We start from the raw sequence: 25589 nt of genomic DNA, 5'->3' as shown, positions 1-25589 counted from the left end.
CCCCCACAGTGTACTCTGTACCTAAGCACGTGTCAAGGCCTCCATGACCTCCTGAGGGCCTGGCTTGGTCCCCAAGTAAAGGTTATTGGAACATGAAGCCTGGATCAGCTCATTCAGACACAAACCACAGGTGAGACAGGCCTTGGCTACTTCCTAAAAGTAGCCAAGTGCTGCAGGCCTGCCACACACCACTGTTGCCATTACTCCTGTTGGCCACCTCCTTTTCCAGCCAGAGAAGTATTCCTGCTCCTCCCTTGTTGACACTTGCCAGACAATCCCTACTGCCCTAGTAATCTGATCACTGTTAACTCACTCCCATAAGACATACGTATCCTTTATTCTTTTCACCTATTATGATTTCTTCCCCCACATTGTTAACCCTGCCAACTCATCACATCGTTCAGTCTAGTACTTCTGTGGATTACAGGGCCCAGAAAGCACAGATCTCCCTTAAGCAGTGTGTTGTGACAGAAAGAGCTAGAAAGACATGAGGGTGAGTCTCCTCCGTTTTGTATTTGGTTAAGTTACCTAATCTTCCTGGTGTTCCCAAGTCTGTAAGATGGTTTGGTAAGACTGACCTCAGGGGTTATAGACCAGTGGGCCAAGCCCATAGCCCAGAATCTGATGGTAGGAGTTCAGCAAAATGCTGGTCTTGCCCAGGGTGTACTGGAATTCACCCACTGTACTTTTTACTTTAAGCTCCATTTTGGGAAAGGCTCCACAATAAATGAACTAGCAAAACAAACTTTGTTTTCTCCCTCCCTTCCCCTATTCCTTCTGTCTCTTCTGCCTTTTATACATGTTCTTTTTCTTCCCTTTCTTTCTTATGTATGTATATGTGTCTCTGTCATTTCTTTTCCACTTCTCCTCCCATACTTTAGCCAGAGTCAGGGAACAATTAACCAAATGTTAAATGTTTTCATTGTGAGAATCAGAAGATGAAAGTGTTAGGCTCTCAATTGTGTCCGACTCTGACCCCATGGACTGTAGCCTGCCAGCCTCCTTCTGTGCATGGAATTCTTTAGGCAAGAATACTGGAGTGGGTAGCCATTCCCTTCTCCAGGGAATCTTTCTGACCCAGGGATGAAACCCGGGTCTCCTGCATTGCAAGCAGATTCTTTACCATCTGAGCCAACTGGAAAGCCTAGAAGATAAAAGGAGCCAAAAGAGAAAAGTGTTTGAGAATGAAACCAACTTTCTCACTTGGTGTCCCCAGCATTAGAAAACACGTTATCGGTATAGATCTAAACCATTGTGGGCTAAGTGAAAAATTAGGGGGAAGACTCCGTAATCTATCTGAGCTACCAGGGAAGCCCAAGAATACTGGAGTGAGTAGCCTATGCCTTCTCCAGGGGATCTTCCAAGCCCAGGAATTGAACCAGGGTTTCCTACATTGCAGGCAGATTCTTTACCAACAGAGCTATCAGGGAAGCCTTAGTATGGCCAGACCACCCTTTTCTCCCTTCACATCTTAGCAGTTTGTTTGCAGTGGTGGGCTCCAAGGCCAAAAGAACTTAGTCAGGTAGGCCCTTAGAAGCTCTCAGGAGCAGAGGGGCATGAGGCAGTGCAGGGAGAGGCCGTAAGGATGGGAGAAAACAGAAAGGAGCCGTGAGAGGCTGGCCGAATTGGAGCTCCTTGGGCTTAGAGACCTTGACCAAATCATTCTCCTTTCTGCTTCTTATTTCTCTCCTTAATTCACCTGTCTTGTAAGATAGTTAAGAGAATCAACTCTGAAAGTGATTCACATACGAAATGTGAAATAAACTGCTTAGATGAAACATCAGTTTACATTTACCCAACTACAAAGCACCTATTTCATGACATCTACTTCTAGGCACTGGAGAAACATAAAGAATAAGAAAAGATCTTTCTAAGGAACTCAAGAGTTAGTATTTTTAGGATAATGGGTACAATGGGATCTTCAGACAGTGGACCTGAAGACTTAGAAACTGTTGATGGAATTGGCCTAAAGATAGCTATGGTCAAGCTACTGAAAAGTACAGAGGGCTAATAACAGTGTCAAGGTACCTTCACCCAGTAGGTGTACCCCCAACTTTTTCCATTGTGTGTGTCACCAAGGTGAGAGCTGAAGCGGCTCAAATGCTCCATGAGCAGGAGGAAGCTGTGGGACGACGGGGAGGGTCCCCACAGAGAACGGAGCCTCGTCAGCATCGGAAACCACAGGAAACCAGGTCAGTGCGTGGGGCCTGCTCCCTCTGCTCCAGCACTCAGCTCTGAGCTCTAGGGCCTCCTGAGCAGACTACTGATTAGTGGATCCTTGAAGCTGGAGGCCCTTTGGCAGAAGAGCTAGAAGAACTGGCCAGTGGGTCATCAGAAAGCTACTCTATAATCCCAAGAGTCAGCCAGGTAGGGCCAGGGTGCGCTGGGGGACATGTGAGCTTTGTGTGCCTCCTACAGTGCGTTCTTGTTCCACTCTAGATAGTGCTCAGTCACCTCTGTCTCCAGCACCCAGTGCACAGAAGTGCTTGACAGCTCTGTCGGCCCTCTAAGTGAGAGGATGAAGCATGTGTCCAGGGGAGATCCAAGTCAGGAGCTGCTAAGGGGCGGGTCCCATCTACAGGGTGTTGCAGGAGTAGGAGGGGTTAAGTAGATGCAACCTGCCATCCATCCCCCTCGCCCTGTACCCGCCTCTTTCCTGTTCTTTGCCAGAGCAAGAGCCCCCTTGCCCTTTAGGTAGGGGAGCGGGGTTTTCTGAGGGGCAGATGTCCCCCCCCCCCCCCCCCCCCCCCCCCCCCCCCCGTCCCTGCGCTTGGGGAAGGAATGTGGCTTGGCCGGCTGGTTGGGATCGAGGAGGAGCTCTGGGGCAGGGCGGGGCAGGGGCAGGCCGAGGCGAGGGCTCCTGCTGGCACTGCACTCCCAGCTGCTGCGCAGCTAGCCAGCCCAGGCCCTGCCGCCCTCCTTCGGGCCGTGCAGCCATGCACTGGGCGCCTTGACCCCACGGAAGCCCATGGGGAGCCCCAGACTGGCAGCCCTGCTCCTGCCTCTTCTCCAGCTGCTCACTGGCCTGTCTGCCTCTGCTGGGATTGGCTGCCCCTTCCTTCCCCGCTGGAGCACCCGCTGTCTACTGGCCTCTTGCATGGTAAGGTGCGCCTGCCACTGCTGGTGGGGACACCTGGCGCGCACAGGCTCATTCATAAAACTCCCCACTCTGCTGCCTGTCCTTTCCTATCACCCAGGTCCCTAAGCTCTGATGGCAGCATCAGCGTGTCCTCTACACCATCTTGAAGGGATAGCCATAGTCCCAGGGCACTGAGGGCCTGGGCAGGGTGGACCTGGGAAGAAGAGAGCCAGAGTGGATGGACTATTGGTTAATAGGTCTCGAGCAGGGAGAACACCCCTGTGAGAACCTCTGCTAATTATACTTCTGTCCTTTCTTTTCCCTACCCGGCCCTGTGCTTTCAGGATGGCAGTTTCACTGGTGAGTCTCATTCCCTGCCGTGCTCCCCTTCCCTGTTTCCTCCATTCTAATTTTTTGTTCTCTACCTAAGAAGTGGCATAGTATCAAGGGAAAAGCACAGGCTTTAGAGTGAGGACAAGCCTGGATTTGCGTTGCAACACTGCCACATACTCCACACATGGCTTCGGGCAGTGCATGGTGTCTGAGGGGTACAGCAGCAGAGTAGAAATGATTGTACAATGAAAACTGTTGTCCCTGAGCTGCGGGGAGGATTGAATGAGAGCCAGGTAAATCTCTAGGCACTCCGCCTTGACTAGTCCCTCACTAGTCAGTCGCACAACAATGATCCTTCCTATTTTACGGTACCTTCTACTTTACAAGGTATTTTCCTACGCATTATCTTACTTAAGCTTGACAGCAGGCCCACTTTATGAATGAGGAAGCTGAGGCTTACAGGAGTCTGTAACTTGCCTCAAGTCACTTGGCCGGGGTGTAAGTGGCAGTGCTCAGCCTCAAGTCCAACTTGTCCTGGGAACTTACCGTCTGATTTCCTTTTCTTCTGTCACAGGAAGGTCTGCCCAGATTCCTCACCATACCCAGCCGGCCCCTCCCCTCTCCCCAAAGCCTTGGTGTGCTTGCTGCTGCCACCGTCCCCACTGCTGGTGCTTGCATCTGGTGTCAGGTCCCTTGGGTATGAGAAACAGCGCTTTGGGCCATTCTTAGAGGAGATGGGAATTGGGGGAATTGGGGGTAAGCCAAGTAAAATGTATCATACTAAAAGAGATGTTGGTCCTGTTATCAACCTCAGCAGAGACTTCGGCCATCCTGAAATAGCACACTGTGACTACTGATGAGTTCTGGGGTATCATTTTGTGAACGTGTTTCTCCTTTCAGCTGGTACCAATTCTTGGGATTAAAATTGTTTCAGTTCTATGAATTTACTATTACTATGTTCTAGTTGTAAGGCAAGTTCTTATAAGAAAGAACAGACAGATCTTATTCAACTTTACATTTTTCTTGCCTACCTCAGTGCCTGGGACATACTAAATTCCCACACACTACTTAAGAATTGACGGTTTATAATTGTTCACTGTTATAAATAATGCTACTATGAATGTTTGTATACACATAGATTTTTCTCTCTTTGATTGTATCATAACTTGCAGGACTATAGACGTTTGGGATCATTACCCTCCCTGATGTAAAATGATTGACTGTCCAACACCAGGTCACATCTTCAGATAGGGGAGGGACTGTGAAGGACTGCATAGTAAATATGTTGTTCCCTGTGCAGATCTTCAATGGGGTTGGCTCCACCTCCCAGTGCAGAAATCCGAAAAGTCTTACAAGTTCTGGTTCTGTAGGAGACACAGGATGCCAGTGTCTGCTCAGGTACTCTCCCTGCCAATGCCAGCCCTGCCCTATGCCCCACAGTCCTTCCCTTTCTGGCCTCTCCTTCTGTTCTCCAGTCACCCAAGAGAAAGGGAAAGCGTGGAGCTCAAGTAGACTATTCTTGAGCTCTGTCCATTACACAGCTAGGGACACTAAAGCTTAAATGTTGGGCAGCTTCCCTGATGTACCTCGGGCTGCTCCATAGACAGGAATAGAAGCCAAAGTTCCTGATTTCTGTCCTGAGGCCAACCTTGCTGTCTGCCTGCAGATGAAATTGCTGAGTAGCTGCTGCCTGTCTGAGAAGGGCCATCACAACTCCAGCCTCTCCCCAGATACCTCCCACAAGGGGCTGCGCTCCAAAAGAACCCAGCCAGTGGATCCAGAGGCAGGGGAAGATCTCTCCAGATCCGGCTCACAAAAGCTTGGAGGTAGGCACATCATGTGACTGGAGATGGTGGAGCCAAGTAGTGGTGCCTGTGCTAAGGCCAAGAGACAAGGCCACCAAATCCCCCTTCTCCCCAGGACCTGAGTTCTCCTTTGACTTGCTGCCTGAGACAAGGGCTATTCAAGTGACCATTCCTCCAGGCCCAGAGGTCAGTGTGCGTCTTTGCCACCAGTGGGCACTGGAGTGTGAGGACCTGAGCAATCCCTTTGATGCCCAGGTATGGAGTGCCATCTGCCTATAAAGCCAAATCACACAGGGCTGGAGCCAAAGTACCCACCCATTGTACAGATGAGGAAACTGAGGCCCAGAAAGGAATGGTAATTGCCCAAGACTTCTTACAAGTCTGAAGTGCCTATCATGAAGACTTTGAACTAGAGAGAGAAGATAGGGGGCTGTGTCTCCTGGCAGGAGAGGAAGGGAAGAGGGGGTAGAGACCTGGGACAACCATGAATGCCTTGCAAAGTGAGGAATATGGCACTTAACCTCAGTGCGATGACCCTCAGTGAGATTCAGGTTGCCTTTTCAGTTCCACCAAGAAGTTGTTTTCCCTGAGAAAGTAATAAATTGGTCACATCTGTCTTGATACCCTTTGATCTCTCTCTCTCTTGTCACTGCTCCTCAGAGAATGAGATGTCTGCTGTTCTCCCAGCCTATGGCCTGACATCCCACCTCAACCTCCAGTTATCACGGATACTCTTGTATACAGTTGGAGCCATTTGCAGGGACTGATGCTGTACCCAAGTCCCTCAGCTCTCCACATTTAAAATGATGATGATGCCTCTCGACATCATCGTGATGCTAGCATTTAATGCACTGAGTTGGTGCTTCTAGCACCTAGCACCCTCCCTAGCATACAGTAGGGGCTCAATAAATGTATATTCCTTTCCCCAGCTCCTCCCTCCCCCTATTCCATGTATTGAGACACTTAGAACAGATGGTCAGACTACAGGACAGAGACCCCCTGAGAATAAATTTGTCAGTGAAACAAATAAGCCTCAGATAAGAGGAAAAGCAGGCTGTATGGTGGGTAAGTTCCCAGCTTCTTCCTGCCCTTGTCCAGGGTGCCTCTGCTCTTTCTCAGCCCCCTCTTCATCTTTCCCTTTGCTGAACTGTCCACAGAAAATTGTGCCTGGGAGCCGCACTGTAGACCTGCCTTATGAATTCCTTCTGCCCTGTCTGTGCATCGAGGTAAGCAGAGGAAAAGGTGTGGGTGGTCCATTGGTCCATGGCTCCACTCCTAGGCCACCCAGACAGCACAGTTGGTCAAGTGTATCTCCACTGAGTCTGGTTTTAAAAGGGCTGGTGTTAATGAGATGCTGGTGGAGACTGGTGCCAGGTAACAGTGAGCCTCACACTGGGTCCGAGGTGGAGGTGTACTGCTGATCATGGGATATTCCGGGGGGTGATTCCAACCTCAGCCCCACCCAAACCCAGCTTGCTTTTGTTGAGATCCAGCCTCAGCCTACCCACAGAGCAGAATAGACAGCTGCCTTCACTGGGTGTCCTGAGCCGTTAGGATGAGGGCTCATGGCTACTGCAAGGTTGCATATGGCTCCAGAAGTGTCATTCCCACTAGCCCTACATGGCAGTCCTCCTTCTCTGCCTGTAGGGCTGGGGGCGCCTAGCATTAAGACTCCTTTTAAGGGACTTCCCTGGTGGTCCAGTGGCTAAGACTTCACACCCCCAATGCAGGGGGGCCAGGGTTTGATCTGTTGTCAAGGAACTAGATCCTACATGCTGCAACTGAAGATCTCATGTGCTGTAACTAAGACCCAGCACAGCCAAAGAAATAAATATATTTTTGAAAAAAGGCTCCTCTGGGCTAGACAGAAAAGTCTGGGGGCCGTGTTACCAGGAAGGAGATGAAAGGAAAGGTACAGGCAGAGACATGTAATGAGGAGCGCCTGCCAGGGGTACAACCACTGGATGTTGTGGGGAGAGGCCTGGCAGGGCACTTGGCAGCTTGGGAATTGCTGAGAATGGATACCTGGGAAGGCAGAAGTTGAGGAACATGGACCTCATGATTTGTCTCTTTCTGGGGCTAGGTTCTCCTCTCCCAGAGAAGAGGACTCAACCCCTCCCTCACTGACCTCGCTGCTATAGTCTGGAGTTCCTCCCCAAGTGCTTCCACCCTGGCCTGCACCCCACACGGCTCCCCCTCCTTGGTGCCCACCCAGCTCAGGCAGCTTGTGTCCAGGCAAAGTCAAGCCAGAATGAGATTCAAGTCTGAGTGATGTCGGGAAAGCCAGTCCTCTGACTTCCATTCCTGTTCCTTTCTCCCACAGGCATCCTACCTGCAAGAGGACACCGTGAGGCGCAAAAAATGTCCCTTCCAGGGCCAGCCTGAAGCCTGTGAGTGCTGCTCATGTGACTCCTGTGCACGCACACCTTCTCTCTGTCTCTCTCCCACACACACATACATACACACAAACGCACGCACATGCACACCCTCTACACTGGTATGGGAGGAAGTCCGCAGAAAGCATGAGGCACTTTCTTTGGAATCAGTGCGGAGGCAAGTCATGGACTACCGTGTCTGCTAAATCGGGCTGTTGAACATTGTCCTGGGCACTATGGGAGGTTCAGAAATATCCACCCCAGGAGGCAGTGTACTAAGAGGGCGGATCAGAAGACCTGGGCTCACTTCCCAGCTCTGCTACTCATTCTTCTCCGAGCCTCCTCTGTGAAATAATGATACTTGCCCTGCCTCACTTTCCAACTCCTTATGAGACTGGAATTCAATATTATATGTGAAAGTGGTTGGTGACATCTATGCATATTGTTGAGCCCAAATTGCAGAGACAGGATGGTCAAACATGACAGATGAGTAGCACCAAGCAGCCTATGGTCCAGGGCAGGATTGTAACTAAGGAATAGGCTATAGGGCATGACCTGTGGGGACAGAGAAGCCCATGATGGTTGTCTTAGGGGAGGGAGAAGCCCATGGTGGTTGGATAGAAAAGGTCTCCTAAAGGAGGTGACACCTGAGTTGGGCTCAGAAAAAGGGCAGGATTTAGAAAGAAGAGAACAGAGGATAAAGCATTCCTAATTCTGAGAGGAATGTAAGAAAAGATACGAAGATTTTGAGTTTGGGGAGCAGCAAGGAGTTGGCCAGAAGGGAGGTGCAAGAAGGAGAGGAGGTAGCTAAATATAAAAGGTAACAGGAGGGGCTGGAAGCGGCATGCTCCTTTATCACCTAGGCAGACCATGGCTGTACCAAGCTCCTTCAGAAATATCATCTCCTGATGCCCTGGGGATTGGGATCAGTTTCAGGCCTCCTGGGCCTCACTCTTTGCCCCTGCTGCCTGCCCAGATGGCTCAGACTTCTGGGAGTCAATGAACTTCACTGACCACAGCCAGCACAATCAGATGGTAATGGCCGTGACACTCCGCTGTCCACTGAAGCTGGAGGCCTCCCTGTGCCAGAGGAGGGGCTGGCCCCCCCTCTGCGAAGACCTCCCCAATGCCGTGGCTCGAGAGTCAGAGGGGGTGAGTCAGGCCTTCCTAGGGCCTGGGCAAGCAGGGCTAGGGCCTGGGGCCCTGCTCTCAACTCTCTTCTCCCCCAACAGTGGTACATCTTGGAAAAAGTGGACTTGCATCCCCAGCTCTGCTTCAAGGTACCAGCATGGGCAACAGGGACCGGGAAGGGTGTGCATGGTGCCTGGAGCTTGCTGACGTGCCCTTCTTGGATTTCTCAGTTCTCTTTTAGAAACAGCAGCCACGTTGAATGCCCCCACCGGATATTCGGTGAGCCAATAAGTGACCCTGGCTGGGACCCCTCTCCCACCATTTCACCCTCACACAACTGTGGTGAAGCCAAACTCTGTCCCTGCCCTAGACTTCTCTGTCAACTGCAGCCCAGCTCCTATAACCTCCCACAAAAACATCATCTCTCACCTGATGCTCTCCGCCCCTCCCCGCCCCCCCCCCCCCCCACAGCAGCTCCATCCTGGAATGTGAGCATGGATACCCAGGCCCAGCAGGTGGTCCTTCACTTCTCTTCAAGGACGCATGTCACCTTCAGTGCTGCCTGGAACTACCCAGGCTTGGGGCAGGACAGTGTGGTGCCCCCCGTGTACAGCGTCAGCCAGGTATGGCCTAACCAGGGTTTGTCTCCCACTGGGACCTATTGATTAGACACATCAGGGAGAGGCAACCAAATATCTGACTTACAGCATCTGCTGATTTAATGACTTGATAAGCCTGTATTCAGCTGCCTCCTCTGCCAGTCAGTGGAGTCTTCGATGGAGCAGTTTCTAGGCCTTTCCATTTCTGAACCAACAGGGATAAACAGGCAAGAGGCTGGCCCTCCCACTCCCAGCTGCTCTCTGACCCACTCCAGCTGCCACCACATTTTGTACTGATGCCCTCTCCTGAACCAGCTGTTCTCCACACACCCCTGCCTGCCTCCACAAGGCATCGGCCAGGAGTTCTCTGTCTCTGGGAGACAGAGCCCCAGGAAGCTGAAGTGCTCTTTGCAGAACACGGGGAACCACTGACAGATTTAACTCTATCATGTGAACTAAAAACAGCTAACTAGCAGACTCTCTCCTGTGTATCTGACATAAAAACCACCATCAAATATATCCGCAAAACCACAGCACCAAGCTGACTAAGCATGGCTCGCTCTTTTCAGTTCTTTCTTACTCACATGCAGCTTGTTTATTTGTTTTATAGTTTTTGAGGGCTCCCAAGCAGACAGATGGTAGTAAATGCTATAGATTTAAGACCAAATCATGTGTGATGACCTAAAATAGGGAGCTATATCCAAGGACTCCTTTATTGCTGTGAGCTGGGAACATCATTGAGTTTAACCATGGTTTGAGAGCCACTGTATTATACCCGCTCACAGCTGGCTGGAGAATGGAGGCTGAGGAAGGGCTGGGACAGGGTGGAGGGTGTTTCCAAAGAATGGAGGTTGATCCACCCTAACTAACCCCCAGAACGCAGGGTGAAGCCACATCCTGCCTGTAGATGGAGGGCCGTCAGTTCAGCGTGCATTTATTCAGTGCCCACTATGTTCCCACTCTGTAATAGGCCCTGGGAGATAAAAGAAAAGCATGTAACACAGCCTCTGCCCGTAAGGAGCCTATCGTGTAATAAATAAGCACTACTACTAAATGAATACACACTGCACTGTGTACTGTAAACGGCATCCACCTGCACATTCCCATCTGAGGCTTTCAGTAGCCCAATAACATAAGGATTATTATCCATTATACACAGATGAAGAAACTGAGGCTCAAGGAGGAAGGTAGTCTATCTCGATGCAAAGATCCCACTGCTAGGAACAACAAAGGCAGTGTTAAGCCTGACTTTGCTAGCTGTGGTCTCCTGATTCTACAACTTACATTCTTTCCAATGGACAAGCTGTCCCTCCAGGTTTGCAGGGCAGAGATTAACGATCTGGTTTGTGAGCTGCTAGAGGACAGAACCAATGTCTGTGCCCACCTTGTTTCCTCAGGGCTTGGTGCAGAGTCAGTACCTAGAGTATGTTTGTTGATGAGTGCCTGATTAATGTGTATTTGTGCCACAGTTCAGATCTGGGAATGATCAGCAGGATCTGGGAATGAAGCCTAGGAAGGCTTCTTGTTCAGGTGGCACTTGGCCCTAAGCCTGGTAGGATTGGGGGTGGCGTGGAGAAGGGAAGACCACCGCATGGGCAAAGGCTCAGGGGCTGCACGGAGCCAAATTTGCCTCTATGGGGACATTCTGCTCTTCGTTCCCACAGACTCGGGGCTCAACCCCAGTGACCCTAGACCTCATCGTTCCTTTCCTGAGGCCAGGAGGCTGTGTCCTGGTAAGAAATTCTGCCCTCACTCTGCATACACACCCCTGGCATCTACGCCACAGGTGGCACATGGAACAAATCCAGTCGGTAAAAATGTTTGATTTGGCCAGCACAGTGTTTGAAATTGGAATTAGTTGCCACCATTTAATTAGTGGGAGACGTCATATTTTTAAAAGTTGATTTCCAGCGTTTCTTGAAAACTCAGAAAACCTGGTGCTTTGTGTCCACATTCAGACATGGTAATTGGGGTGGGAGCTCAGCGGCGTCTGATTACTTCAGTCAGGACTTGTGCCCCTCCAGCTCCTCGTGGGTGCCCTGGTCCACTTTGGGTTTACTTTCTGAGTTTGCCAAAGCTGGCCCAGGCGCAAACCCTGTGCTAGAGGAATGCCCTCTCCAGGGTCCCCCTCTCCATCCTCCCACCTCATTCAGCTTCCCCCGGGAGAAGGGTTTACCTTGGCTCACAAGGGTGGGGGGCTCTCTGCCCTCAGGTGTGGAGGTCAGATGTCCAGTTTGCCTGGAAGCGCCTCTTGTGTCCAGATGGTGAGTTCTGGGGAGGGGATGGGGAGTGAGAGGGAGGCTGGGCACAGAGGAGCTGGGCTTCGCCTCACCCTGCTTGACTCAGTCTCTCACAGACGCCTGGGGCTCCTGATCCTGGCACTGCTGGCCTTCACCACCCTGCTGGGAGTTGTTTTGATTCTCACGTGCCGGCGCCCACTGTCAGGTAAGTTCACTCGGAGGTAACCTGGGGACTTTTTTGGCTCCTAGGCCAGTTGCCCTCCCATTGCTCCCCTGCCCAGGATGCCTTCCCAAAGAGCCTCCTCCCTGCTGTGGGCACCCATCCTGTGTTACCAAGGCTTTTAGCCTTAGGCCCCCTAGTGGTCAGAGATGGTTAAAGCAGGACAAAGGTCCCTCTGCAGGTAGTTCTCTGCGGCGTCTCTAGGCAAGAGGCAAGTGCGGTGGAAATGCAGCTTGCGCTGCACCTGTCGCCCTGGCCCTTGCCTCTTCCGGGGCACCTTTATCTAAATTAGCCCAAAGGTGCCCTGTAGACTAAAACTGCCTTGAGTACCCAACCCTGGCGCAGATGAGGAACAGGGAAGGTGGAGGCGGGGTGACGTTCAACTCTATCAGGTAGCCCCGAGGCCTGGGAGGAGAGGGCTGCGTTTTCCTTTAGCCCCGCACCCTGCTCATCTGTTGCTCCCGCCCCCAGGCCCGGGCCGAGCGCCGCCGGTGCTCCTGCTGCACGTGGCGGAGTCTGAGGCGCAGCGGCGCCTGGTGGGAGCACTTGCTGAACTGTTGCGAGCCGCGCTGGGCGGTGGGCGCGACGTGATCGTGGACCTTTGGGAGGGCACGCGGGTGGCGCGCGTCGGCCCCCTGCCGTGGCTCTGGGAGGCTCGGGCGCGTGTGGCGCGGGAGCGGGGCACTGTGGTACTTCTGTGGAGCAGCGCCGGCCCCAGCCCCACCGGCGGCCCGGATCCTCGCGCTGCGCCCCTGCGCGCCCTGCTTCACGCCGTTCCGCGCCCGCTGCTGCTGCTGGTTTACTTTGGTCGTCTCTGCGCCAAGGGCGACATTCCCCCGCCCCTGCGCGCCCTGCCCCGCTACCGCCTGCTGCACGACCTGCCGCGCCTGCTGCGCGCCCTGGACGCTCGGGCTTCTACTGAAGCCGCCACCCGGGGCTGCTTCGTCGCCCGGCCGCGCCTCCGGGGTCGCGTGGAGCTGTGCCGCAGGCTGGAACTGGAGGCCGCCAAACTTGCCGACCACGGCTGAACAGAGCTCAGCGCAGTCAGGATGTCTGTGACTGCAGGCCTAGGGCCACTGGCTGGAACCCCCTCACTCAGCGTCCCCGCCCACTCCCCGCGTTCCCCCAGTGCCCAGCCTCTTCCTCCTGCTCATGCTTCCTCAGAACCCTCAGGGAGAGTCTCTCTTTACCAAGGACGCCCTTGACCTCTGTCCTGTGGTGGGTGGGGATCATCACACTTCCTCTTTCCAAAAGTTCCAGAGAATAGTGCACGTAGGCTCCAGTCCACACGGAGAGCTTAGGGCTTGGGGAGGCAGGAGAGATGGCAGTTCTGACTGGGAGGCGCCTCCAGACGGAGTGGGGGGCGGAGGGGGCAGGGGGAGAGGGCAGAACACCCCTTTGGGGCTAAGGATCCACCTTTTTCAGAAGGGGGCCCTGCCCACAGTTGGAGGGAGGGAGGGCTCTGGATCCAGGGAAAGTCTTTGACCCTGGGTAGCGGGGGCAGAGGTGGGACAGTGGAGACTGAGAGAAAGATGAATAAAAGAAAACATGATGGGTAAGCTAAGAAACACAAGGTGCCTCTTCAGTGTGCCCAGGGTGCTGAGCTGGGGGAAGGATCAGCATTACCCTACCCAGGGGTGGTTATACATCATTCTGTGGGCCCAGATCCTCTGTGCCCACATCCATATCCACATTTGTCATGTTCTCACAAGCAGTGCCACTGAAAAGGCAAAGAGGGATCTGGAGATCTTGATCCTCACTGTGATTCTTCAGAGAGAAAAAAGAAAAACAGGTGGTGTGGGTCCATGGTCACGAAGCTAGCCTGTGGCAACAGCGCAATTAGGACCCTGTCTTCCTGCCGCTGGGTCCTGGGTTCCTCCCCCCGACGCCACACTTCAGCATAAGCCAAGCAGTGATGAGAAGCCCACTTTCTCGTGCCTTTAGTGCTCCTGTCCCACAGTGAGGCCCAAGGAGAATGTGGGAAGGGACCCGGAGTCCCAGAGTCATATGGGAAGTGAAAATGACCCAGGATTGCCCAGAATCCTCCTCCTTAGGGACTCCCAGAGTGAGTAAGAGCTCCCTTACTCACCCATTAGGCCACCACCCTCTCCAGGGGCCCCTCCCAGCCAGGTGTCCGCAGAGAAGGAGGAGGAGGAGGGGAAGAGGAGGAGGGACTGAGCCACCACTCCAATCCAGGGCTGCTGGCTCCCAAGTCTGGTGTCGGTGGGAGGGACCGGGAGGGGGGGTGGGCGGGAACAGACGGCTGCCTGCCGGGAGCCAAAACGAAAGCACTCTGACCGGGACTGGCCTGGAGTCAGGACTCCCGGGAGAGGAGAGCGCGAGCGGGCCAGCGCCGGGACCCCAAGGCTGAGGAACGATTCCAGCCTCGCCTACCTCGAGGCCCGCGGCTGAGTGGGAGAAGAGGTGTGGTGTCTGCCCCCCCTCGGGGGGGGGGGCGCAGGACAGGGCCTCAGGCCTGGGTGCTGCCTGGCACCTGGAAGATGCCTGTGCCCTGGTTCCTTCTGTCCTTGGCTCTGGGCCGGAACCCCGTGGTCCTCTCTCTTGAGAGGGTTGTGGGGCCTCAGGACACGGCCCGCTGCTCTCCGGTGAGTCTGGGGCCCCGGGCGGGCTGAGGAAGACTCCGGGTTCGGTCTGGGGCTGTCGAGGCCCTAGCCTGGCTCCTGTCACTGCCATCCCTGTCAGAACCGCCCTGGCTGGTCTGTCGGGTGCTGATGGGGTAGGAGAAGAATGGGGAGGGGGCAAGAGCTAGATCTGAGTTCTTCTGGGAGGGACTCGAAAAAGGGAGAAAGAGTCGGCGGCAGAGGGAATGTTAGATTCAGAAGCATGAACTCTGACTTGTCTTTACCTCTCTCCCAGGGCCTGTCCTGTCACCTCTGGGGTGAGTAGCTCTACTTTTAGAGAGGAAAGATCTTTCTGGGTTGGCAGCAGGGAAGAGGGTGGGAGCTGTTCAGCCTAGGGAGAGCCCAAAGCTCCTTGGCCCTCCGGGGGTGTCAGGTGCAACCAGACTCTGGGTCTGAGAGGCTTCAGCACCTACCCCGCCCTTCACACACAGATGGTGACGTGCTCTGCCTGCCTGGGAGCCTCGTGTCCGCCCCAGGCCCCGTGCTGGTGCCCACACGCTTGCAGACAGAGCTGGTGCTGAGGTGCCATGAGGAGACTGACTGTGACCTCTGTGTGCGTGTGGCCGTCCACTTGGCCGTGCACGGTGAGCCTGTCATCCTGTGACTGGGCATTGGGTGCACGTGAGTGTGTCTGATGTGGACACGAGGACAGGGCGGGGGGAGTCTGTCAGGTAGCCTGAGCATCCTCAGATTCTCCTGGAAGACACTGGCCAGTGCACACCCCCCAAGTCAGCCTGGTCTCACCGCCCACCCCCCAGGCCCCAGGCCTGGCCTCTGCTTCCAAGCACCGAGCTTCCTGGAAGGAAGCCAAACCCAGAGCCGAGGCTGGAGCTGTGCCTTGCTCTCGGGCCCTTCCAGGGTACTGGGAAGATCCTGAAGATGAAGAGAAGTTTAGAAGAGCAGCTGACCCAGAGCTTGAGGAGCCTAGGAATGGTGAGGAGAAGCTGGCCGACCCAGCTGTCCCTGCCCAGAGCCTTGCCCTCCCTCCTGGGCCTGACCACCTCCCCGCCCTGTTGTTCACAGCCTCTCTCCAGGCCCACATCGTGCTCTCCTTCCAGGCCTACCCTACTGCCCACTGCGTCCTGCTGGAGGTGCAAGTGCCCGCTGCCCTCGTGCAGCCTGGTCAGTCTGTGGTATGCAAAATAATAAAAATGCTAACCACTTCCTAAAGATGAAATTCATGAAGTACTTTCATGTGCATTATCTCAAGTCCTAATCTCGGCAGGGCTGTGGGCAAGTCGTTTCAGTCCTTCATGCTTCAGTTTGCTTGTCTGTAAAGTGGGAATAAGAGTAGTCCCACCTCGGGAATTCCCTGGCAGTCCAGTGGTTGGGACTTCCAGCTTTCACTGCTGAGGTCTCATCTCTGGTCAGGGATCTAAGATCCCACAAGCCATGAGATGTGCCTCCCCTACCAAAAAAAAAAAGAATAGTCCTATCTCATATGGCTGTTGTGAGAATTAAATGAGTTGATATATGTAAAATACCTGGTATAATGCCCAGCTCGGAAGAGTCTCAGAAAGTTTAATTTTTCTCTTGTAATCCCTTAACTGAGTGGGTGGCTGTAATCCCTTACTGGCCCTGCTGCCATTCCTCCTGAAGGTGTGTATCTTAGCACTAGAGTCCTTGAGGACATGATGGAATTTGGGGCCATACAGTATAGTCATTGGTTGGGAACAGGGCAGAGGGCAAGTGGAGAGGGGTCCATGGAGAGGATTCTGAGCCTTATACCACCAGCCTTCCGCCACCCTCTCCTCACAGGGCTCTATAGTATTTGACTGCTTCGAGGCTGCCCTGGGGGCTGAGGTGCAAATCTGGTCCTACACTCAGCCCAGGTACCAGAAGGAACTCAATCTCACGCAGCAGCTCCCTGGTAAGTGACCCCAGAGCCTGAGGGGCCCCAAGTCTGGCCCCTTGTCTCTCTCCCCACTGGCCACTGCCCCTCTGCACTTGCCCCCTTCCTTGTCCCAACTTCACTCAGGCACTCTCACCCCCAGCCTCCCCAGGTGACATTGCTCCCCAGTGGGCACTGAAGTAGATATGGGTGATATTGAGGGGACAGGGAGTCTTCCCAGGGGTTGGTTTGCTCCCCTCTTTTCTTTGGCCCCTCACCCCACTGGAGGCTTTTCTGTGATCTCTCCCCAGACTGCAGGGGTCTGGAAGTCCAGGACAACATTCAGAGCTGCTGGGGTAGGAGCTAGGTCCACCAGGCTGGGAGGAGGGAGGGGCTTGTTCTGGAGTGGGAGGGACCCTGGGAGTCAACTTCAGGTCTGGCTGCCACACCCCACAGGCTCACAGAGCTCATTCATTCATTTATCACACATGATCTACAGTAGCTCCTACTCAGTGCCAGGCATTCAAAGGTGAATTCTCACTCCTTAGAACAAATATTTGTTCATACCAGAGACATCCAGAGGCCCAAAGCATGGTCAGGATTATGATGTAACCCCCACCCCGCCCCAATATATCAACATAAAAATAGCTTTAAACCATAAAATAAGGGCTAAGGATCTCAAGGTTCTGATGATGTTTTTCACATGGACTATTTGGACTTTTGTTTTGTTCCTTTAAAAAAAATACTTTATTATGGTGTACCATACATACAGAAAACTGTAAAGTGCACTAATTTTAATTCCAGTTCAATTAATTTTTACATATGTGTACCCTTGTGTAACTATCAGCACATCAAGACAGAAACAGTGTGGGGCTTCTGAACTCTTAAGTTATTTCAGCTTCATTTTCTGCTTAGTTTCTAAGCTTGATGCCTCTTTGGTAATTCATTTAAGACTGCTCAGCACCAGGGCTTTGATATGCAGCTACACATCATGGATTTCATGTCTTTATTCATTCAGTAGACCTTGATTCACTTAGTCATCAGATATTTATTGAGTAATTATTCTGCCCAAGGAATATCCCTTGGCACTGGAGATAAACCAATTAAAAAAAAAAATCCCTGCCCTCACAGAGCTGACATTCTAGCTGGGAGTCAGGGTCATAGTAGACGTGACAGAGGACACTTCCAAGTGTGAAATATACAGTAAGTTAGATGGTAATTAATGCTACAGAGAAAATTCAGGGAAGAGGGATATGGAGGTTGGGAGTGGCAGTGGTCAGTCAGCAAAAGACCTGAAAGAGGCGAGGGAGGAGCCATATGCGTATCTGAGGGGAGAGGGTTCCATATGGAGGGAAGAGCCAGTGCGAAGGGCCTGGGGCAGCAGTGTGTCTGGTATGTTTAAGTGTTAGTAAGAAGGACAGTGTGTCTGCAGCAGGTTAATTAAGGACATGAGTACTAGGAAATGAGATTAGAGGGGTCACAGCAGCCAGATGAGAGGGACTTGCAGGCATTGTAAGGACCCTGACTTTTACTGTGGGAGTGAGGTGGTGGGGGCAGGCATCAGAAGGTTCTGAGCAGAGGAGAATGCTTTATTTTAGTGGCTACAGGGTACTTTTCTGGCTGCAGAGGGAGAAGCAAGGAGAAGAGCCATCTCCAGACCCCCTACTGGGATCTACACAGGCTCCATCCTGGGGTGCGGCCAAAGTTTGGCTTGCAATGGAGACAGGCTCTGCCCTCCAGGGCCCCCCTAGTCTAAGGGGTTTGAAGGAAACTCCAAAGGGCAGTGGTTGGGTATGACCCAGGCTTGGGTGTGCGGAAGCGGTGAGGGAAGACTGTCTGTCTCCGCATCCCCCTGCAGCCCTGCCCTGGCTCAACGTGTCTGCAGATGGCGAGGACGTGCGCCTGGTGCTGGACGTCTCTGAGGAGCAGCACTTTGGCCTCTCCCTGTACTGGAACCAGGACCAGGGCCCTATAAAACCCTGGTGGCACAGTAACCTGGTGAGGCCTCCCCCTCCCCAAGTCCATTCCCATGCTAAAGTTGCAAGTGCCTTATCACAGGGGACCCTTGAAAAGGACACAGCCACCCACGGTCAAAGCAAGGATCATCGGTGGGGAAATAGCTGCCTGCTGAGTGTCCTTAACTTTGGCCTGCAGCCTTCCTCCTACTCATCTTATCCAGCTTCTCCCCTTCTACTTGTCCCACAGACTGGGCCACAGACCATTACCTTGAACCACACAGACCTGGTCCCCTGCCTCTGTATTCAGGTAGGGGCAGAATCCGGCTGGGGGCCCAGGGAAGGGGATCAGGGAATTGGTGAGAGGGTTAGTCTTCACCTGCCTGGTGGAATCTATGGCTCCTAGGGGGGCTGGCCCCCCTTGACCTTTGCTGTCCTGTGTCTTCTGCTTGTGTACGCCCTGAACACTCTTTCTGCCCTTTGAAGGCTTCTGCCACTCCTCTAGTTCCCTCTCTGGGCTTCCCTGGAGAGCAGAGCCTGTGTTATGAACTTGGAGTCATTTGAATCCTGATTCTTGCCATTTCCTAGCTCTGTGACCTTGAGCAATTCACTTCACCTCTCTGAGCTTGTTTCCTATAAATAAAATGAGAATAACAGTACCAGCCTAAGAGGGCTGTTACAAGGAAGTGTGTTACTTCCAGCTTATATATGCTATAATAATACATTCTCCCTCTGTACATTTAATTGGTCATCAGGTCCCATGTGTTACCTCTGATATTAACATCTCTCATTCTCACTACCTGAAATGCCCTCACTTCTTTTTCACACACCCTAATCCTTCCAGTTCAAATGTTACCTCTTTCCCAAAGCTTTTGGTCAAACTCCTGGCCTCTCCTATCTCCAAATCTTCTTGTATTTCTCTCTTTTCTGTTCATTATTTATCATTGCTTTTGTTATTTGGGCACCTGTCTCTTCTTGCACAAGACAAATCCTCAATAAATGGAGTGCTTGATTTATTAATTTGTATACGTTTTATTCTTACTACAACTGTGAATCTGTAATTTCCCTGAAGGCAAGGAAATAATAATCTATTCAAAGTTAGTAATTTCCCTGGAGCTTTGCATAATGCTTGGCATGTAGTGGGTGCTAATCAAGTTTGTTAAGTTAATGAATGAATGAACGTGTGAAACTCTACTGCTTAGCACAGTGTTAGGACATAAAACAGACATTCATGAAATGTTTGCTGTGACATAAATGTTCTGATTGCCAAGCACAATGCCTGCTACATAGTAGGTGCTCTTAAAGGTTTACTGAATAAATTATTCTATTTCTCCTGTGCTTAGAACAAGGCTAAGCCACGAATGGGTACACTTAAAAAGTCTATTGGAAGAATAAATGGAGAATAAATGGATGTGTCCTTCACACTTAGCACAGTGACTGGCAAGTAGTGTGTTCTCACAAAGTGATTGTGGATTTAATTGTCGAACATCCCTATGCCTACCATAGTGCTAAGACACATAGTACGTACTCATTAAAAATTTGTCGAGTGAAGATGTTGCCAGATGTTGGCATGGGGATTGCTGAAAGAATAAATGTGTGCAATTTTCAGGCTTTGCAGAGAACAAGAAGACCATATATTTGTAAAATACCTCCTCCCTCTATATTCAGTATCCTAGAGGGATTAGTTCCAGGACTTCTGTGGATACCAAAGTCTGTGATCCTCAAGTCCTTTATATGATATAAAATGCTGCAGTATTTACATACAACTTACTCTCATACTCCCATATACTTTAAATCATTTCCAGATTGTTCATAATACCGAATACAACCTAAATGCCATGTAAACAATTTCGTGTAGACAAATTCAAGTTTTGCTTTTTGCAACTTTCTGGAATTTTCTCCCCAAATATTTCTAATCTGAGGATGAGGGAAAGTGGATAAGGAGGGCCAAGGAGGGCTGACTGTTTGGGGCTGAATGAATGCATCCTCAGGGCTTTCAGCAGAGGGTTGGCTGGGTTGAACTGACCTGCGGAGCTCTCTTTCCTTTCTAGGTGTGGCCTCTGGAGCCCGACTCTGTCAGGACCAGCATTTGCCCCTTTAGGGAGGGTGAGTGAACAGGTCCTGCCAGGGCGGGAGCAGTGCGGGAGGGACCTGCTGGTGAGCAGTGCAGTGACCTGTCCTCTGCCTGCAGACCCCCGCGCACACCGAAACCTCTGGCGCGCTGCCCGGTTGCATCTGCTTCCCTCGCGGGGCTGGCGGCTAGACGCGCCGTGCTCGCTGCCCGCTGAGGCCACTCTGTGCTGGCAGGCACTGGATGGCGGCCCCTGCCTGCCGCTGGTCCCGCCGCTGCCCCGAGAAAACGTTACAGTGAATGTAAGTGAAGCGGCAGGAGGTTCCTGGGGTTGGGGAAGGAATGGGAGCCCAGGAGCCCACTTTCATGACCTCATGCATTACCCTCTTTCCACAGAAGGTTCTTGAGTTCCCCTTGCGGAAAGGCCACCCCAACGTCTGTGTCCAGGCAAGAAGGGGGCGCCAGAGAGCTGAGCTGGGGACAGGACCTGCACGGACCCCTAGTCTTCTGGATCCACTTTATCCTTGGGTCCCTGGAACAAAGTGGTTACCGACTCCCTCTTTAGGAGTTCCACTGTTTACCTTAGCAGTGCATGGCATGCGAGCCTGGGCACTTCACCTGTCTGAATGTCAGTCTCCTCATGTATTTAATTGGGATGGTAACAGTAACTACTTCATAGATGAAGATTAAATAAGTGCTTCACCTTGGTGACTGGCACAAACTAAATGTTCAGCAAACCTTAGCTGCTTTGATACTTGTTATAATTATCCCATTTCCCTACCTGGAGAAATGGGTTGCTTTACAACTTCAAAGGGTGGTTATAAAAATACTAATTCAAGATTTATTGAGCGCCTACTATACACCAAGCACTGTTTTAAGCTCTTGGGATAGCTGTATCAGTGAATAAAACCAATAAATATTCCCACCTTTAGATAGCTTATGTTCTAATGGAAAAAGACAGACAGTAGACATAATGAGTAAATTACATAGTCTGTTATAATTGTGTATAATTGCTATAGAAAAAGAGGGGGAGGGATAAAGGAGGGTTGTAGTTGCAGTTTCAAGAGGGGCAGTCAGATGAGTCTTCTTTGAAAAGGTGGTTAGACGAGAAAGGAGTATATAAAGCGCTATCAGAAATGAAAAGAGTAGGGACTTCCTGGTAGTCCAGTGGTTCAGACTTTGCCTTCCAGTGGAGGGGTGCAAGTTTGATCCCTGGCTGGGGAGCTAAGATTCCACATGCCTTGCAGCTGAAAAACCAAAACATGAAACAGAAGCAATACTGTAACATTCAAGAAAAACTTTTAAAATAGTCCACCTCAAAAACAAATTTTATTTTTTTAAAGAAATGAAAAGAGCTAATTTAGGCTGGGCTTCCCAGGTGGCTCAGTGGTAAAGAATCCACCTGCCAATGCAGGAGACATAGGTTTGATCTCTGGATTAGGAAGATCCCCTGGAGAAGGAAATAAACCCACTCCACTATTTTTGCCTGGGAAATCCTACGGGTAGAGGAGCCTGGTGGGCTACAATCTATGGGATCACAAAAAAGTTCAGACACAGCTTAGAGATTAAACAGGGAAGCAATTTAGGGCCGTTAGACCTGTTAGCACAGATAACCTCACAAGGCTGAGGCTGAGACAGATGGAGTGATTCCTCATTAACCAGCTTTGAACGTAGATCTGCCCAAGTTCAGGTCCAGAGTCCAGACCGCCTCCTCCCCCAACCCGACAGGCCTCCCCTTTGTCTCTCTTTCCTTCTCTTCTGATTTTTCTGGCCTCAGCTTCTCTTTTCCTCATGTCTCTAACTCTGGCCTCTTCTGAGCAGGTGAGCACCTGGGAGAAGCTACAGATGCAAGAGTGCTTGTGGGCTGGTGAGTGGGACCTCGGGGGAGGCTGGGGCAAGGCCACTGCAATGGGGTGAGCCCAGGAAGTGCCAGCCCGTGGGGTGAAGGTCAGGCATGGAGCAGGGTTGGGTTGGGTCTAACTCAGAGTGGGCTCTCACCCTTTCCAGACTCCCTGGGGCCCCTCAAGGATGACATGCTGTTGGTGGAGACACGAGGCCCCCAGGACAATGGTTCCCTCTGTGCCTTGGAACCCAGTGGCTGCACCCCACTGCTCAGCAGGGCATCCACGGTGAGGGATGGTGGGCCCTCCTCCATGTCCCTTTCTAGCTCCATCTCACACCTGACCTCAAATTTTCATTCTCTTCACATTCCGCTCCTCCAAGCCAAGCCCTGTGCTGGTCTCTGGGATGTGGGGGTGACTTAGACTTGGACCTTGTTCTCAGTGGCCTCTCAGAAGTCTCCCAGCCCCCCTCCCCAACTATTCTGCCCACCTGTAGCCTGGTGGTCTCCTAGGTGTGTTGCCTCTAGGTGACAGCCCCCACTCCTTGGCTTGGCAGAGGGCAGCTCGCCTTGGAGAGCAGTTACTACAAGACGTGCAGTCGGGCCAGTGTCTACAGGTAAGTAGGTGGCAGGAGGGCCCTTCCCAGTGCCAAAAGGCAACAGGCTTCAAACCCTGTCTTAAACTTTTTCTACCTCTTCCTGTGCCCAGCAGGAAAGAGTGAGAACCCTTCTGGGTCAGGGTCCTCCTCACTGTCCTCCAGCAGCCATCCATCCATGTGCTTGTTTTCTGTCCAGCCCAGGGGAAGCTAAGGGTTGAGCCACTGTCCCCAAGTTGCTTGCTGCTGGGTACCAGCAAACAGATAACCACTGGGTTAAGACAGTCAATAACCAATGTGTTAAGCTTTGGGTTCCAGGGGACATTCAAGTAAGGGTCTCTTCCTGTGGGCCAGTTCTGGCACCAGGAGGAAGGCACAGTCCAGAAAACAGGCACAGCATGAGCAAAGCAGAGCAACTTGTGGCAACCTGCTGTGTGTAGGGGGAAATATGCATGGTCAAGGCTGCAGATTTGGGACCGGAACTTGGTGGGTGTGGAACACCAAGCTGGGGCCCTGGATTTGCTTTTGTTTGTATCTTACAGCTGTGGGACAGTGACCTGGGAGCACTCTGGGCCTGCCCCATGGACAAGTGTGAGTATTACAAGAACTGCCCTTATCTGTACCGGGAGCTGGAATCTTGACAGGGACCATTCCCAGGGAAGCACACACAATGGCCTTGTCCTTTCCTGGCTAAGATCAACCAGAGGGTAATTCCTTCATTAATTCACAAACTAATCTGGTGATCCCAGCATCACCAGAGACACAATCCTTGTCCTCATGCCAGTGTCCAAAGCCCTGAATGCTTATAGAGGGGAGCTGATCTAGGTCAGGCAAGTTCAGGGGAAAGTTTGGAAGTGAACTCTGAAGGCTGAGCTAGATGAAGGGGGTAGGTAAAGATGCATTTTTGTGAAGACCCTGGGTGATTTTTTGAGGAACTCCAAGGTGGCCAGTGTGAATGTGTTTTAAGAGGTAGACCTCTGTAATGAGATGACATGAGGGCCATTGTAGGGCCTTGGGAACCAATGTAACCAATTTGGATTTTATATTAAGAATAGCAGGAACTTCCTGAAAGGCTATAATCAGATTTGCATTTAAAAAGATCTCGGGCTGCCATGTGGTAGTGAAAGTGAAAGTCAGTCAGTTGTGTCAGACTCTTTGGGACCCCATGGACTGTATAGTCTATGGAATTCTCCAGCCAGAATACTGGAGTGGGTAGCCTTTCCCTTCTCCAGGGGATCTTCCCAATCGAGGGATCAAACCCAGGTCTCTGCACTGCAGGTGGATTCTTTACCAGCTGAACCACAAGGGAAGCCCAAGAAGACTGGAGTAGGGTAGCCTATCCCTTCTCCAGGGGCTCTTCCCAACCCAGGAATTAACCGGGGTCTCCTGCATTGCAGGTGGATTCTTTACCAACTGAGCTATGTGGTAATGAGTTAGAGGCAAAAAAGAAAGAGGTCAGGGACACCGCATAGAAGGCTGCTGCAGTCATCCAAGAGAGTGAGGTCAAGAGTCCAGCAACCCTAGCCTTGGAGTGGGGGCAAAAATCTTAGCTGACATCTGAGCACTTATGTCCATCCAGCATTGTGTTCAGTGCTTTACGTGGATCAATACATATAGTCCTCACAAGAATCCTGTGAAGTAGATACCACTGTTATCTCAGTTTTACAGAGGTGAAAACTGAAGCAGAAGGTGAAATCACTTATCCAAGGTCACCCAAGTAGATTGATCTGTGTTCATATCCTGTATTCTGACCCTATGAGCTCTGACTTTGGGCAACTCTCTTCATTTCTCTGAGCCTCAGTTTTTCTCCTTCATGAAGTGGGGGTCTCTTAATAAGCCCATCTTCTCCCTTCATTCTCCTAGATATCCACCAGCGCTGGGCCCTGGTCTGGCTGGCCTGCTTACTCTTGGCCGCTGTGCTTTTCCTTCTCCTTCTTCTCAAAATGAACCCTGTGAAAGGTGAGCGCTTCCTAGCTCCCCATTCCCCAGGGGCAGGACTGGAAGTTGGCCAGGAGAAAGCGGGGACAGGGCTGACTGGCTGCCTCCGCTCCTCTCCCCTCGCAGGGTGGCTGAGGCTCTTGAAGGAGAACATCCGCGCGGGGGGTGAGTGTGAGCAAGAGCGGGGCGGGGGGCCGCCCCCAGCGGGCCGGGCCTCGGGCCAGCTCACGTCTCCCTCCCGCTCTGTTCTCTCCCACAGCGGCCTCCCGGAGCCGCGCGGCTCTGCTCCTCTACTCCGCCGACGACGCGAGCTTCGAGCGCCTGGTGGGCGCCCTGGCCTCGGCGCTGTGCCAGCTGCCGCTGCGCGTGGCCGTGGACCTGTGGAGCCGCCGCGATCTGAGCGCGCAGGGAGCGCTGGCCTGGTTCCACGCGCAGCGGCGCCAGACCCTGCAGGAGGGCGGCGTGGTGGTCCTGCTCTTTTCGCCCGGGGCCGTGGCGCTGTGCCGCGAGTGGCTGCAGGATGCCACTTCGGCGCCCAGGGCGCACGGCCCGCACGATGCCTTCGCCGCCTCGCTCAGCTGCGTGCTGCCAGACTTCTTGCAGGGCCGCGCGCCCGGCCGCTACGTCGGGGCCTACTTTGACAAACTGCTGCCCGCGGACGCCGTGCCCGCCCTGTTCCGCAGCGTGCCAGTCTTCTCTTTGCCCTCACAGCTGCCCGACTTTCTGGGGATTTTGCAGGGGCCCGCCGCCCCCCGCTCCCGACGGCTCGCGGAGAGAGCGGAGCAAGTGTCCCGGGCCCTGCAGCCCGCCCTGGATAGCTGTTTCCGGCCCCCGGGGGCCCTGGGGACAGGACGCGGGATGGGGCCTGAGGCAGGAGTCAGAACTTGAATAAAGTAGGACGCTATTTTTCTACCCGTGTCTCCAGTGTGTCTCC

The 25589-nt window shown here is 52.5% G+C and overlaps 2 protein-coding genes across 18 annotated transcripts; both read left to right on the top strand.

Annotated features, from left to right (window-relative positions):
- On the top strand, positions 2852–14002 carry IL17RE (interleukin 17 receptor E). Of its 5 annotated transcripts, none has more exons than XM_018066845.1 (16): positions 2852–3100; positions 3424–3439; positions 3987–4109; positions 4713–4810; positions 5079–5238; positions 5333–5472; positions 6375–6443; positions 7541–7607; positions 8569–8744; positions 8825–8872; positions 8954–9002; positions 9198–9346; positions 10987–11055; positions 11535–11586; positions 11669–11767; positions 12254–14002. In XM_018066845.1, the coding sequence occupies exons 1-16, from the start codon at positions 2969–2971 to the stop codon at positions 12808–12810; spliced, it is 2004 nt and encodes a 667-aa protein (XP_017922334.1). In that variant the 5' UTR covers positions 2852–2968; the 3' UTR covers positions 12811–14002. The 5 variants fall into 5 exon arrangements, with proteins under 5 accessions (XP_017922334.1, XP_017922333.1, XP_017922335.1 ...); XM_018066844.1 differs by having other exon boundaries at positions 9195–9346; XM_018066846.1 differs by lacking the exon at positions 3987–4109 and having other exon boundaries at positions 9195–9346.
- Positions 14039–25567, top strand: IL17RC (interleukin 17 receptor C). Of its 13 annotated transcripts, none has more exons than XM_018066842.1 (19): positions 14040–14388; positions 14660–14681; positions 14856–15008; positions 15283–15357; positions 15448–15546; positions 16183–16294; positions 16567–16611; positions 18114–18253; positions 18461–18520; positions 20262–20316; positions 20402–20583; positions 20678–20728; positions 22103–22148; positions 22289–22410; positions 22679–22738; positions 23260–23308; positions 24581–24676; positions 24782–24820; positions 24915–25567. In XM_018066842.1, the coding sequence occupies exons 3-19, from the start codon at positions 14952–14954 to the stop codon at positions 25541–25543; spliced, it is 1917 nt and encodes a 638-aa protein (XP_017922331.1). In that variant the 5' UTR covers positions 14040–14388; positions 14660–14681; positions 14856–14951; the 3' UTR covers positions 25544–25567. The 13 variants fall into 13 exon arrangements, with proteins under 13 accessions (XP_017922327.1, XP_017922325.1, XP_017922320.1 ...); XM_018066834.1 differs by having other exon boundaries at positions 15448–15557; XM_018066838.1 differs by having other exon boundaries at positions 14039–14206; positions 18114–18520.

Source organism: Capra hircus, chromosome 22 (genome assembly GCF_001704415.2).
Source record: "Capra hircus breed San Clemente chromosome 22, ASM170441v1, whole genome shotgun sequence".
In the NCBI taxonomy this organism is placed as follows: domain Eukaryota; kingdom Metazoa; phylum Chordata; class Mammalia; order Artiodactyla; family Bovidae; genus Capra; species Capra hircus.
Note: the sequence above shows the minus strand (reverse complement) of the source record. Positions and strands in the feature narration are given on the sequence as shown.

Bases quoted from the DNA above. Each gene is read 5' to 3' on its own strand.
- IL17RE (XM_018066844.1), top strand. From the start codon at position 2,969: ATGGGGAGCCCCAGACTGGCAGCCCTGCTCCTGCCTCTTCTCCAGCTG. The intron at 11,056-11,534 runs GTAAGAAATTCT...CTCTGCCCTCAG, and splicing joins GGCCAGGAGGCTGTGTCCTG to GTGTGGAGGTCAGATGTCCA. The intron at 11,587-11,668 runs GTGAGTTCTGGG...TGCTTGACTCAG, and splicing joins GCGCCTCTTGTGTCCAGATG to TCTCTCACAGACGCCTGGGG.
- IL17RC (XM_018066830.1), top strand. From the start codon at position 14,531: ATGGGGAGGGGGCAAGAGCTAGATCTGAGTTCTTCTGGGAGGGACTCG. The intron at 16,295-16,566 runs GTAAGTGACCCC...ATCTCTCCCCAG, and splicing joins TCTCACGCAGCAGCTCCCTG to ACTGCAGGGGTCTGGAAGTC. The intron at 20,317-20,401 runs GTGAGTGAACAG...CTCTGCCTGCAG, and splicing joins CATTTGCCCCTTTAGGGAGG to ACCCCCGCGCACACCGAAAC.